This window comes from Myotis yumanensis, unplaced genomic scaffold (assembly GCF_028538775.1).
Source record: "Myotis yumanensis isolate MYYU_CA2020_CCGP unplaced genomic scaffold, mMyoYum1.0.hap1 SCAF_1, whole genome shotgun sequence".
Taxonomy (NCBI): Eukaryota; Metazoa; Chordata; class Mammalia; order Chiroptera; family Vespertilionidae; genus Myotis; species Myotis yumanensis.
The window spans coordinates 17677683-17689129 of NW_027223752.1; the positions used below are offsets into that span (position 1 = coordinate 17677683).

Consider the following 11447-nt stretch of genomic DNA (forward strand, 5'->3'; position numbering starts at 1 on the left):
ATTGTACAATGTTGAGATGTGGCCATGTCCTCAAGACTTCAGCGTCTGTCCTGATGAAACCTTGGCTCCCCTCCCCCTCAGCAGGTCTCGAAAGCAGCGTGACTCTGGGTATCAGTTAGGGGGCCTGCAGTGCCAGTGCTTCCTGTGAGACTGGCCGACCAGGGTCAGAACTGGAAAGCCATTCTGCTCCTCCCCTTCTCAATGACCTAAGCCCGTCTTTGTAACCCAATCTTGGACGTGTCATCCCATCACTTTTTGCCATATTCTTGGTCCAGCCCATACCCAAGGGTGTGAATCCCATAGCCCTGAGGGCTACCATAGAGGCTCCCCCACCACTAGATAATTACATTTTCTGTTTTGGGGTGTGTGTTATATCTACTTCAGAGACTGATGACGGGCAAGGTTTTACGAAGCATAGCCCCTCTTATGCCAGCCCGCACTTAATTTGCCTGGTGACTCAGCAGATTTGTACAAGTTGGGCTAACCTCCATGTCTTACATCTGAACAGGTGGAGTTCTTTGAGCCCTTTTGGGACAGCGGAGAGCCCCGGGCTGGGGAGAAGGGCGCCCGAGGCTGGAGAGCGTGGATGCACCAGCAGGAGCGGGGCGGCTGGGTGGTCATCAACCCAGGTAAGGCCCTCGCAGCACGCGTGTGAGTTTTCCTTCTGGAACTTGTTTGTACGTCATCATGGTTATTTGTTTATATGTAGAAGCCATTAGCAGTAGGTTAGGAGCATTGTACAAATATCAATGTCAAAAGTACATTAAGTAGATGTCCTGGGAGCATAGACTCTTTTCCTCTTGCAGTGCTTCTCAACCTTCTGGCCCTTTAAATACAGTTCCTCATGGAGCTCCAGTGGCGCAATCGGTTAGCGCGCGGTACTTATAAATACAGTTCCTCATGTTGTGACCCAACCATAAAATTATTTTCGTTGCTACTTCATAACTGTAATGTTGGTACTGTTATGAATCGTCATGTAAATATCTGATAGGCAGGATGGTCTTAGGCGACCCTTGTGAAAGGGTCGTTCGACTGCCAAAGGGGTCGCGACCCACAGGTTGAGAACCGCTGTCTTAGAGCCTTTGAAGCAGGTGACCCCTCTCTGCATCACGCTTGCAGGTTTTGAGTTCTCTCAGTCATTTTTCCTTTTCAGGCTCCTGAAGACCTGATCTTGTTGCTAATCCCCACCCCCATTTCAGTGTGTATTTAAGACGGTCTTTTTGTTTTCTTGGCAGTGTCCAGATCATTTGAAAATACATGCCTTTTAAGGAATACTATAAAATAATTATTAACTAGCACTTCTATAAATGTCATTCTAAGTAACCCAAAGTACTTTCCAGAGTTACCCTCTAAAACAGCCCTGACCAGTAGAAATATAACTCAAGCACATGTGTAACTTCACATTCTCTAGTAGCCACCTAAAACAAGCAAAAAGAAAAGAGGGGCAATTAATTCTGATAACATGTTTTGTCTAACTAGTAGTAAAAACATTAATGTTTCAACATTTAATCAACATTAAGAAACGAATGAGGTATTTTGCATGTTTCCCCGTACAAACTCTGAAATCTGGTGTGTATTTTCCCTTTATAGCACATCTCAGTTCAGACCGGCCACTTTCTGGGGCTTGATAGCCACATATTAACGCTACCGTTTTGGCCAGTGCAGCTCTTAGCTATTCGGGAATTGCTTCACTCACCTGGTTTCATTGCACGTGTGAGGGAGAAAGCGGTGGATGGGCGCTCACCAGGCTCGGCCAGCCTCTCTTCACAGGTGTCACCTTCCAGCGTTCATCTGAGAAATGAAAACTTGGGATTGGCTGTGATCTGCCTGGCAGTGCAGAGCTGCAGGCCAGGTGGCATGTCTGTCACCTCTTAGGCGGGGCCCTTCAGGTGTCTGGGGTAACTTTGCCAGCACTTGTTTTCTGTGTAACTTTGAACATTGGTTCCCCCCCGCCCCCTTAGCATAGTTCCCCTGAGATTCAGCCAAATTGTTGTGTGTGTCAATAGTTCATTCATGTTTATTGCCCAGTAGTGTTCCATGACATAGCTGTACCAGTTTGTGTATGTTGTCTCCAGTTTGGGGCTGTTGTGAATAAAGCTTTGCTGTGGGCATTAGTGGATAGGGTTTTGTGTGAACATAGGTTTCCATTTTTCTGGCATCAGCACCTAAAAGTGCAATTGCTGGGCCTTATGGTGAGTGCATGTTTAATTTTATAAGAAACTGCCAAACTTTTCCAAGTGGCGGTACCATTTTACATGCCGTTTGTTTCTGTTTAAATGTGGAACTTTGCAGGTGATTCAGACTCTTGTCCTCTTCCATTCTGCATGCTCAGAGTCAGGAAACAGTGAAGTAGAGGCTATCACTGAAGGATAAAGGCTATCACTGAAGGATGTCTTGAATTGACATTTTTTGAAAGACGTGAACATAGGTCATAATTGTAAGGTCACTGGCTAAAAATTCTGATGGCTTAAGAAAATCTAAACCAATGTTGTCATTAAATGTCACTTAGTACTCTAGAATGGTGTTGTCCAGTAGCAGCCACTAGCCACGTGTGGCTATTTTAATTAAAGTTAATTAAAATGGAATAAAATTAAAAACTCATTTCTTCTACCAGCTACATTTCAAGTGCCCTGTGGTGGTGGCTGCTCTGTCAGACAGCACAGATATGGAACGTTTGATCACCACAGAGAGTTGTGTTGGTCAGTGCTGTTCTAGAATGTGTGTCCGTCTCATTTTCATTGGTGTGATAGTGTTAAAAATCATTTGATTTCAGCAGCTGACCTACCGCTGTTGGGGGGACCTTGATTGTGATTACAGGAGAGCCCATCGGTAAAGGCCACTGAGCCTTCCAGAGGCTGGGCCTAGGTAGCTCTTACCCACCTTGGCATTCCAGGGGCCACCACAGTGGCTGGCATGCAGGTTGATTGGGTGTTGATGGTGATGGTTTTATTTGCTGGTTAGTGAGCTGGAAGTTTTGTTCTTGCCTAGATGATGATGATGATGAACCAGAAGAGGATGACCAGGACATCAGAGATAAGACCCTGCCCAGGTGGCAGATCTGGCTTGCTGCTGAGCGGTCCCGAGACCAGAGGCACTGGCGGCCGTGGCGCCCTGATAAGACCAAGAAGCAAACCGAGGAAGACTGTGAGGATCCAGAGAGACAGGCAAGTACCCCACCCCAGGAGGGACGCCAGCCATGGGCTCTTTGCCTTCTCCCCATTCCCATTGGGTTTGGTGCCCAAAGAAGGTGTTGGGCTCTCAGAGCACTTGCCTGGCTTAGGAGATGCTAGCTTGGCTCTTGTTGTTGTCTGGAAACTTCCCTCTCACTGAAAACCAGGGTAGAATGTCATTGGCTGCTGGTGATGTGGAGCTGAGCGGCACTTGACCAGGTAGTTCCTGCCCCTGAATAGGAGCGGTGGTCTTCCAGGTTGTTCAGTTACTTTTTCACATGGAAGTTGGAGGGCTCAGGGTTTAAAAACACAGAATCCCTGTCCTGGATTCTTTAACTGTGTCCACTTTCCCCGCCCTCCTTGTATCTTCAGAAACATGGCCGATAGGTTTGACTCCAGAAGACAAGGGGTCTGGATGTAAGGCCGTTAGGGGACAGTCGGCGTACAGCTAGTCTTATTGGAGAGGGAACCAGCAGTCAGCCTGCTGTGTGCCAGGCATTTAACTCACGTTGGCTCTGTTACCGCCGTTGCCGTGTGACTCAGTACATGCTGCTCTGTCTCGTGGCCGCAGCTCTGGGAGCTTTCCTTTAAAATAAAGGAAAAGATTCTCTTTTGATACCTGGAATTGACCCAGTTTCACAAGATACATTTTATATTGCTTGGAATAAAATATAATAAGTATATGTTATATAACACGGTACAGTATGGACTGAGAGTAGGGAGGCTTGTCAGCTTTGGAAGGGTTTGTTGTCTGTGACCCTCCCTACCTGTTACATGCCTCGAGGGTGGAGCTGTTTGCCTGTTTTCTTCTGCTGAACCATCAGTGCTCAGTGAGGGGGCTGCCATGAGGCGAGTGTGCACGTGAGCTCCCTCTCCTGGCTGTAGCTGGAAGGTTCAGGGAGGACGGGTCTTTCTGTGGTGGTTGAGGGTTTTGCAGAGTTCATTACCCTTCCAGAGTCAGTTCTCAAGGCTCAAAATCTGGGCAGTTTCCTGGAAGCTCATTTCTGGAGCACACCACTGCTGCCAGCAGTTTCTTGTCTCTTAGCTTTCTCAACTCCAAGCCTGGAGATTTCTGATTGACTGATGGTTTTGATTAGTTGCCTCCAGGTAGTCCTTTGCTCAGAGCCACAAAGACCACTCAGATGTGCAGGACCTTGGAACAAAGGGTAGTCTCCGTGGCCTTACATTTTAAAGTTTTACCTGAGTCAGCCACGAACACTCACTTTGGTATTAGGCTCTTAAAACTGCTCTCAACACAGTCCTTGCTCCTGTAGTTTCCTTCTTCCCTTACCTTCCTGCTGTTTATCTATTTTTTTTTAGCACATTTTTCATTTCCTGAAGCAATTTTGTACCAGAAAAACACAGAACAATAAAGTTATTCTTCTATCTTAAAAAAAAAATTACACTTGTGGCTACAAAGCAATTATGTGTCCTTTCAGAAGTGAATGATTCTAGATTTTCTATGAATCCAACAGGATATTTGGAAAATTTTTGGCTCCAGCCTGCTCATGGGCCTCCCTCCTTCTGAGAATCTCAGGAGTGTGGGAGCCCTACCAGCATTGCAAACTTCTCCTGCAGCGCTCTGGGTTGTCTTGAGAGGCCTCTAGCTTTTTTGCATCTTGCAGAAAATCTAGCTCCTACCTGTTTAAAATTGTATGATGTTGAATCATTATACAATCATGTGAAGAGAATAGTGGGAGAATTGTGATGGTTTTTCTGTTTATTACAATAAATAAATAAACAAACCAACCGAGCTCCTGAACAGGTCCCTTTGTCTTTATTGCAGGTGCTGTTTGATGATATTGGACAATCTCTAATCCGACTTTCCAGCCAAGCTCTTCAGTTCCAGCTGATTGTGGCCTTTCTGCAGTTCTTGGGTGTGCCTGCTGGCTTCAGCCCTCCAGCCTCCTGCCTCTACCTGGCCATGGATGAGAACAGCATCTTCGATAACGGACTTTATGATGAACAGCCATTGACTGTTCTCAACCTTTCATTTTCTGGCGTCAGCTGTGTTGGTCGCACGGACCAGTTGGGCTGCCGGCGCTGGACCAGGGGTCACAGCCGAGAGGGCGAGGAGTTCATCCGCAACATCTTCCACCTGGTGATGCCTTTGTTTTCCGGCAGGGAGAGGTCCCAGCTCTGCTCCTCCTGGCTACGGTACGAGATCGCAAAGGTAACTCCGGCCCCCTCCACCCTGCGTGGGGACTTCCTTTTGTGTCTATTTATAAAGGCTCTTGGTGTTCTTCAGGGTCCGGGGCCACAGCACCTCCTTCGGGGACCCTAACGGCACCTGGTGTGTGGCTGCCCTTTCAGAGGGGCCGCAGCGAAGAGGAACGCAGGAGTGACTGGGCTATTTGTGTTGATTCTTGTGTCACCAGATGCCTGTGATTATGTGAGCTCTTAGTGTTAAGAACCAAGCTTAAGCTTAAGCAGGGTTAGAGGATTTAGGGGCTTATTAAAATAGATAAAATAAGCTACTTACTCTGCTCTCTTATCTATGTATCTGCTAGAAATTTGTCTAGAATACTCTTCTGCCCTCTGCTGGCCAAAGTTAGTATAGAATCTTAACCCCCAGTGACATTTTAACTACAGATTGTACACACTAGGTTGTATTATCTCTATATATAAAAGGCTAAGTGTCCTCCCGGCCGGTTGCTATGACACGCACTGACCACCAGAGGACAGACAACGCAGGAGCTGCCATGATGCACACTGGCCATTTAAAAATAAACGGCACCATGGACCTGGAGCCCACAAAGCAACACTCAGCCTCCCCCAAATGGGACACAGGCCCTGCCACCACCCCTGAGCAACACCCCACCAAATCACAGCCAACGCTGCCAAGACCCCATGGCGCAAAATGCGGCCCACAGCCCAGCCCAGAAATGGTCTCTGTGGGCGCCAGGTAATGACGTCACATAGCAACGCCCAGCTTCTTCTCCCTCGTGACTAGCCTCGTTGGAGTTTCTTTAGCCCAGGAACATGACTTGTTTTATAGCCAGGTGCAAACATTTTGCACTTTAACCAAATGTTTGTGAAGTGTTGTCCCGTGTCTCATCTCATTTGATCCTCACAGAAGTCCTGGAGTAGGTAGATAGGAGACTCGATGGAATCTTATTTTCTTTTCATTAGCCAGAAAACGGAGATTTAGAAAGCTTAGAAACTTGACCTGACTGAAAAGAAGAAAGAAATGGTGGACCTTGAAAATGACTTTTCTCACTGCACAGAATGTAGTCAAACACTGCTGCAGTTAAATATTTTACCCTTTGTTCTTCCTGCATGATCTACAATAATAATGTTTTGTGTTGATATTTACTGCTGTGTTGCTGACAATTACCTGAAAGAAAAGTTGGGGTGCTTCACTGGGCTGGAAAAAGTTTAGCTACATCAGAAAGCGGGTCTAATTAAGCAAGTTTATATATATAAAAGGTTAAGTTGACGCATGCATGTGCGATACATAAAAAGTTCTCGCTGGCGCCAATCACACGTGTGTTTCGATCTGTCATTGTCAGTCTTGAATTTGGTTCACACTTCTATTGTAGAGAAAGGGCGAATAGCGATATTAAAGTATTTCTTCTAATTAATTTCCTTTCAATGTGCACAAATCTGTGCACTGATTAAAGTATAAAATTGGGAGGCTGCCTCTTTGGAGAGGAACATTTAGGGTATGTGAGCCTTGTTTATAGCGGTTTCAGATGGAAACCAGGATGTTTCATATTGGGGTTCCTGTGGCATTAGTAAAAAAATCCTGATTTGTGCCTTGGCTAGTGTGCTCAGTGGTTAGAGCATCAGGCCACGCTCCAAAAGGTCATGGGTTTGATTTCCAGTCAATAGCATGTACCTGGTTTGCAGGTTCGATCCCGGCCCCAGTCGGGGCGTGTGTGGTAGGCAACCAATTGATGTCTCACATCTACGTCTCTCTCTCTCTCTTTCTCCCCCCACCCTCTTTCCCTTCCACTCCCTCTAAAAATCAATAGAGGGGAAAAAATCCTGATTTGTTTCCCAGCTTAGAGAGCCTAAGTGTTCACCAAACATGTGGTGAAGGAAGAAAGTGTAGACGCCTCGTGTGGCTTTCTCAGGCTGGCAATACCCCGGGCTTGTTTAACATCACAGAGCACGTGGAGTTATTCTTTCCTTTTTACCTCTAGGTCATTTGGTGTCTGCACACTAAAAACAAGAAGAGGTTAAAATCACGAGGAAAGAACTGCAAAAAACTAGCCAAGAATCTCCTTAAGGAGCCAGAAAACTGCAACAATTTTTGCCTCTGGAAGCAGTATGCACATCTGGAATGGTTGCTTGGCAACACAGAGGACGCCAGAAAAGTTTTCGATACAGCGCTCAGCACGGCAGGGAGCGGGGAGCTGAAGGACCCTGAGGTCTGTGAGCTCAGTCTGCTCTACGCTGAGCTGGAGCTGGAGCTGGCGCCAGACACCAGAGTGGCCACCGCGGCCCGAGCTGTTCACATATTAACCAGGCTGGCTGAGAGCAGTCCCTATGGGCCCTACACTGGGCAAGTCCTAGCCATTAACATTTTGAAAGCTCGGAAGGCTTACGAACACGCACTGCAGGACTGTTTGTGTGAGGGCCGCGTCTCCGATCCAGCTGCCACCGCCTCCCTTAACCACCTAGTTAGTGTGGTTAAATGCTTTATGCTCTTCCAGTATTTGACCATAGGGATCGATGCCGCTGTGCAGATATACGAGCAGGTATTTGCAAAACTGAAGGGCTCTCTTTCCCCAGAGGGCCCAGGCCTGGAGGCCAGTGCCTGCCCCCCAAGTGTGAGCAGCGTCCTCGAGGCCGTCACACTGATGCACACGAGCCTGCTCAGGTTCCACATGAAAGTCAGCGTGTACCCTCTGGCTCCTCTGCGGCAGGCGCTCTCAGAGGCTTTAAAGTTGTATCCGGGCAACCAGGTTCTTTGGAGGTCCTACGTTCAGCTTCAGAGCAAGTCCCACAGCGCCAGCAAGACCAGGAGATTCTTCGGTGCCATCACCAGGTCTTCGGAACCCTTGGAGCCTTGGCTGTTTGCCATTGAAGCTGAGAAAATGAGGAAAAGACTGGTGGAGACCGTCCAGAGGTAATCACGTTCATCTTGTTCATGTGTCCACACCTTTATGGAACGTGTGCGTGTCCCCTGCCCTCTGAGCCTCAGGGCACAGAAATGAACACGGCCAGTGCTTGGCACACCGGGGTGGGTTTAGGGCAGTGATGGCGAACCTATGACACGCGTGTCAGAGGTGACACACGAACTCATTTTTTTGGTTGATTTTTCTTTGTTAAATGGCATTTAAATATATAAAATAAATATAAAAAATACAAGTCTTTGTTTTACTATGGTTGCAAATATCAAAAAATTTCTATATGTGACACGGCACCAGAGTTAAGTTAGGGTTTTTCAAAATGCTGACACGCCGAGCTCAAAAGGTTCGCCTTCACTGGTTTAGGGTTTATAGAAGAGACTGCAAAGGGCAGCATCCCGCAGGTGAGGCTTCTGTGGCCGGCTTCCTGGCCATGCCTTCTGGGACCCTGAACCTTGCTGACGGTGGTGGGTGGGGATGGTCAGGCCTCCAGTGTCTGAGACACTGTGGGGAAAGCATGTGGGTAAGAGCCAGGCCTGGAGTTGGACTCTGGGCGCAAACCCCAGCTCTTCTATTCACCAGCTGTGACCTTGGACAGGCCACTTCGCCTCTCTGACAGGTTCCCGAGAAGCAAGGACTTGGTGTGTGACTTCTAGTCAGACTCGTGGTGGAGAAACCACGGAACCCTGGGCACTGCCTTCCCCTGGCTTTGGAGGAGCGCATTCCATCTGTACTCCGCACCCCCAGCACCCCCAGCTCTGAGGGACAGCCCTGCCTCTGACAGGCTGTGAGCCAGTTGCTGCTGACGTTCGTTGTCACGAACACATGCATCTCTGCCTCTGTGCCTCTTGCGATGTCAGTGAGAGAACTTGTGCCGGGGTTTCATGAGCCTTTGTCTTGCAGGGTAGATGGCAGGGAGGTCTATGCCACAATTCCTGAGACCGGCTTGACGCACCGGATCAGAGCCCTGTTTGAAAATGCGATCCGGAGTGAGCACGGCAGCCAGTGCCCCTTACTGTGGAGGATGTACTTGAGTTTTTTGGTAAGAAAGTACTTGGAGTTTTTGTTTTTTACGCAGAAAGTGCAGGTGTCCAGGGGCCCCGCGAGGGAAAGCTGGAGGCGCTTCCTGGTCCCTCGCCCTTGGATGGGGATAATGTCAGGGCTCCCAGGAGTTGCATGTAGCAGTTTTACTCGAGGTATTTGGTGGGAGGACAGGAAGGAGTAGTTGCTGGGCGTTTTGGTGTGAGGCTTCGTCAGTATTTAGGGACTGTTGTTGGCGGCCTCGGAGACTTTTACGTGGAGACCATACCTGCAGCTCTGCCCCTTCGGCAGCTGTGACTTCAGTCCCGTGCCTGGTCCCGGTTAGTGCCCCGAGACGTTCCCAGGTGCCCGAGGAGACACACTTTCACCGTCACAGCCCCGCGGGGTCACAGGGTGCATGGGCGTCACCCACTGGTTAGATTTCAGCCCTGACATAGGAACTGTACAAGGGTCGGGGTTTAAGATGAGGAAATTTAGAAGGTGGTTGCTGTCGTGAGAGGGAGCAGTTACATCCAAGGCCGTTGTAGAATAGGGAATTCCGAACAGAGAAAACCAGTGGTCTCACAGGCTTGTCCCTGGCCGAGACCCTCTGGACAGTCCAGCGGAAGTGTCTGTGGCCGGTTGACAATCGCAGAGAGCAGGTCCCCTGGAGGCCAGAGGCTCATAGAAGCACCTGGCTTGCAGTGCAGGACCTCTGAGTCTCACAGACACGGTGGGTGAGAACTTGCTGTAGTAAACCTTCTTCCAAAAACGAAGGGAAAACATCTCAAGTTTAGTCAGTATTTTTGGAGAGGACATTGGAGTACTTGGTTGAGCGAAGGCGGGACCGCTCACACTGGCCCTGGCGTGCGATGCAGAGGTCTAGCCCCAGAACGGCCGAGGCTCACGCCAGGGGGGAAGCAGGAGTGTTCAGCCAGAGGCTCTGTGGGGGGACATGGGGAGGCTTGAACCTTTTATCACAGATGCTGGGTACAGCCCAAAGGTACAGTCTAGGTGATGGTGGGCGTTAACCTGAAAACACGGAAGAGGAAGTGAGCGGGCCTTGGGGGGCAGAGCTCCCGAGGCACAGATCGGAGTCTCTAGATGCCATTGCCAGGGTTTCCGGGAGGTTGGTCAGCAACCCTCACTGGACGCCAAGTACCAGCCACCTGGCAGAGACCTGGCGTCCCCTAGAAGGTTCTGGGAATGAGTCTGGAGGAGGTGGGTGGGTGGGTGCAAAGTCCAGAAACACTTGAGCTCCGTGAGCTTGGCTTGTGCCCACTCACAAGCTGCAGACACCTGGCAGCTGGGGGAGCTGCCCGGTGGGCTGTGCATGGAGGAGCCGCCACGCAACAGGTCCCTTCCTGGGATGTGGGGGGCCCCCGGGGGTGCCGCCTGCAACTCCGGCTCCCACTGGGCGTGGAAAGAGAAGGCGTGTCTGAGTCGAGACTAAGGATGTTATGTTTGTAGAGACCTGCTGAATGTCTGCACCCTCTCGGACTGAAATGCCTGCCTGAAGTTTCCGTTCAGTGTTAGCCATTCAGCAGTCCTGGCTCTTTTCTCGGAGAGAGTTTTCAGAAAACGGCACGTGTTAAAGCAGAGGTCTTCTCTGTAAAGCCATCAGCCTCACCACACAGGGCCTCGGGTCCCAGGCACTGTTAGGAATGAAAGGCTGCGGGCCCACAGGGAGGAGATGCAGGCCAGACAGAAGTGTGAATGGTCGGTCAGCACTCCAGGCCTGTTGGTGGAGGAATGGACCCCACACAGCAGAGGCCCCGATCGCTAGCGTCCCCTGGTACGTAGACCCCACGGCTGGCTGCAGCCGAGGACCGGCGTGGGTCAGTGCAGGGGTGGTCTCTGCAGCCTGTCTACCTGCTTCAATTCACCATTTTTGTGTCCCCCTTCTTCCACCCCAGGTTTCATTAGGAAATAAGGACAGAAGCAAGGGCGTGTTCTACAAAGCGCTTCAGAGTTGTCCTTGGGCAAAGGTAAGTTCTAAAGGCCATGGTATCTCCTGACATCTGACGACCTTCCTGCCCTGTCAGTCCCCCGTGTCCGTCTGCCTGTCCCTGTCAGGGAGACGGGGCCCATCCAGGCCCCTCAGGGAACTGAGCCGGTGGGCACGCTTCCAGTCTCTGCATGGAGCGGGGTTCAGGGTGTTGCTGTGGGTTTCCCGGCG

General features: G+C 49.8%; 1 protein-coding gene across 2 annotated transcripts in view; it reads left to right on the forward strand.

The window, feature by feature from the left end:
- Positions 1-11447, forward strand: part of NRDE2 (NRDE-2, necessary for RNA interference, domain containing) — a 43278-nt gene that overhangs the window by 24114 nt on the left and 7717 nt on the right. For both annotated transcript variants that reach the window (XM_070415006.1, XM_070414997.1), the window contains exons 8-13: positions 509-629; positions 2989-3164; positions 4957-5343; positions 7319-8247; positions 9152-9290; positions 11185-11256. In XM_070415006.1, the coding sequence (XP_070271107.1) occupies positions 509-629; positions 2989-3164; positions 4957-5343; positions 7319-8247; positions 9152-9290; positions 11185-11256 (1824 nt within the window). The remainder of the gene's footprint in view (positions 1-508; positions 630-2988; positions 3165-4956; positions 5344-7318; positions 8248-9151; positions 9291-11184; positions 11257-11447) is intronic.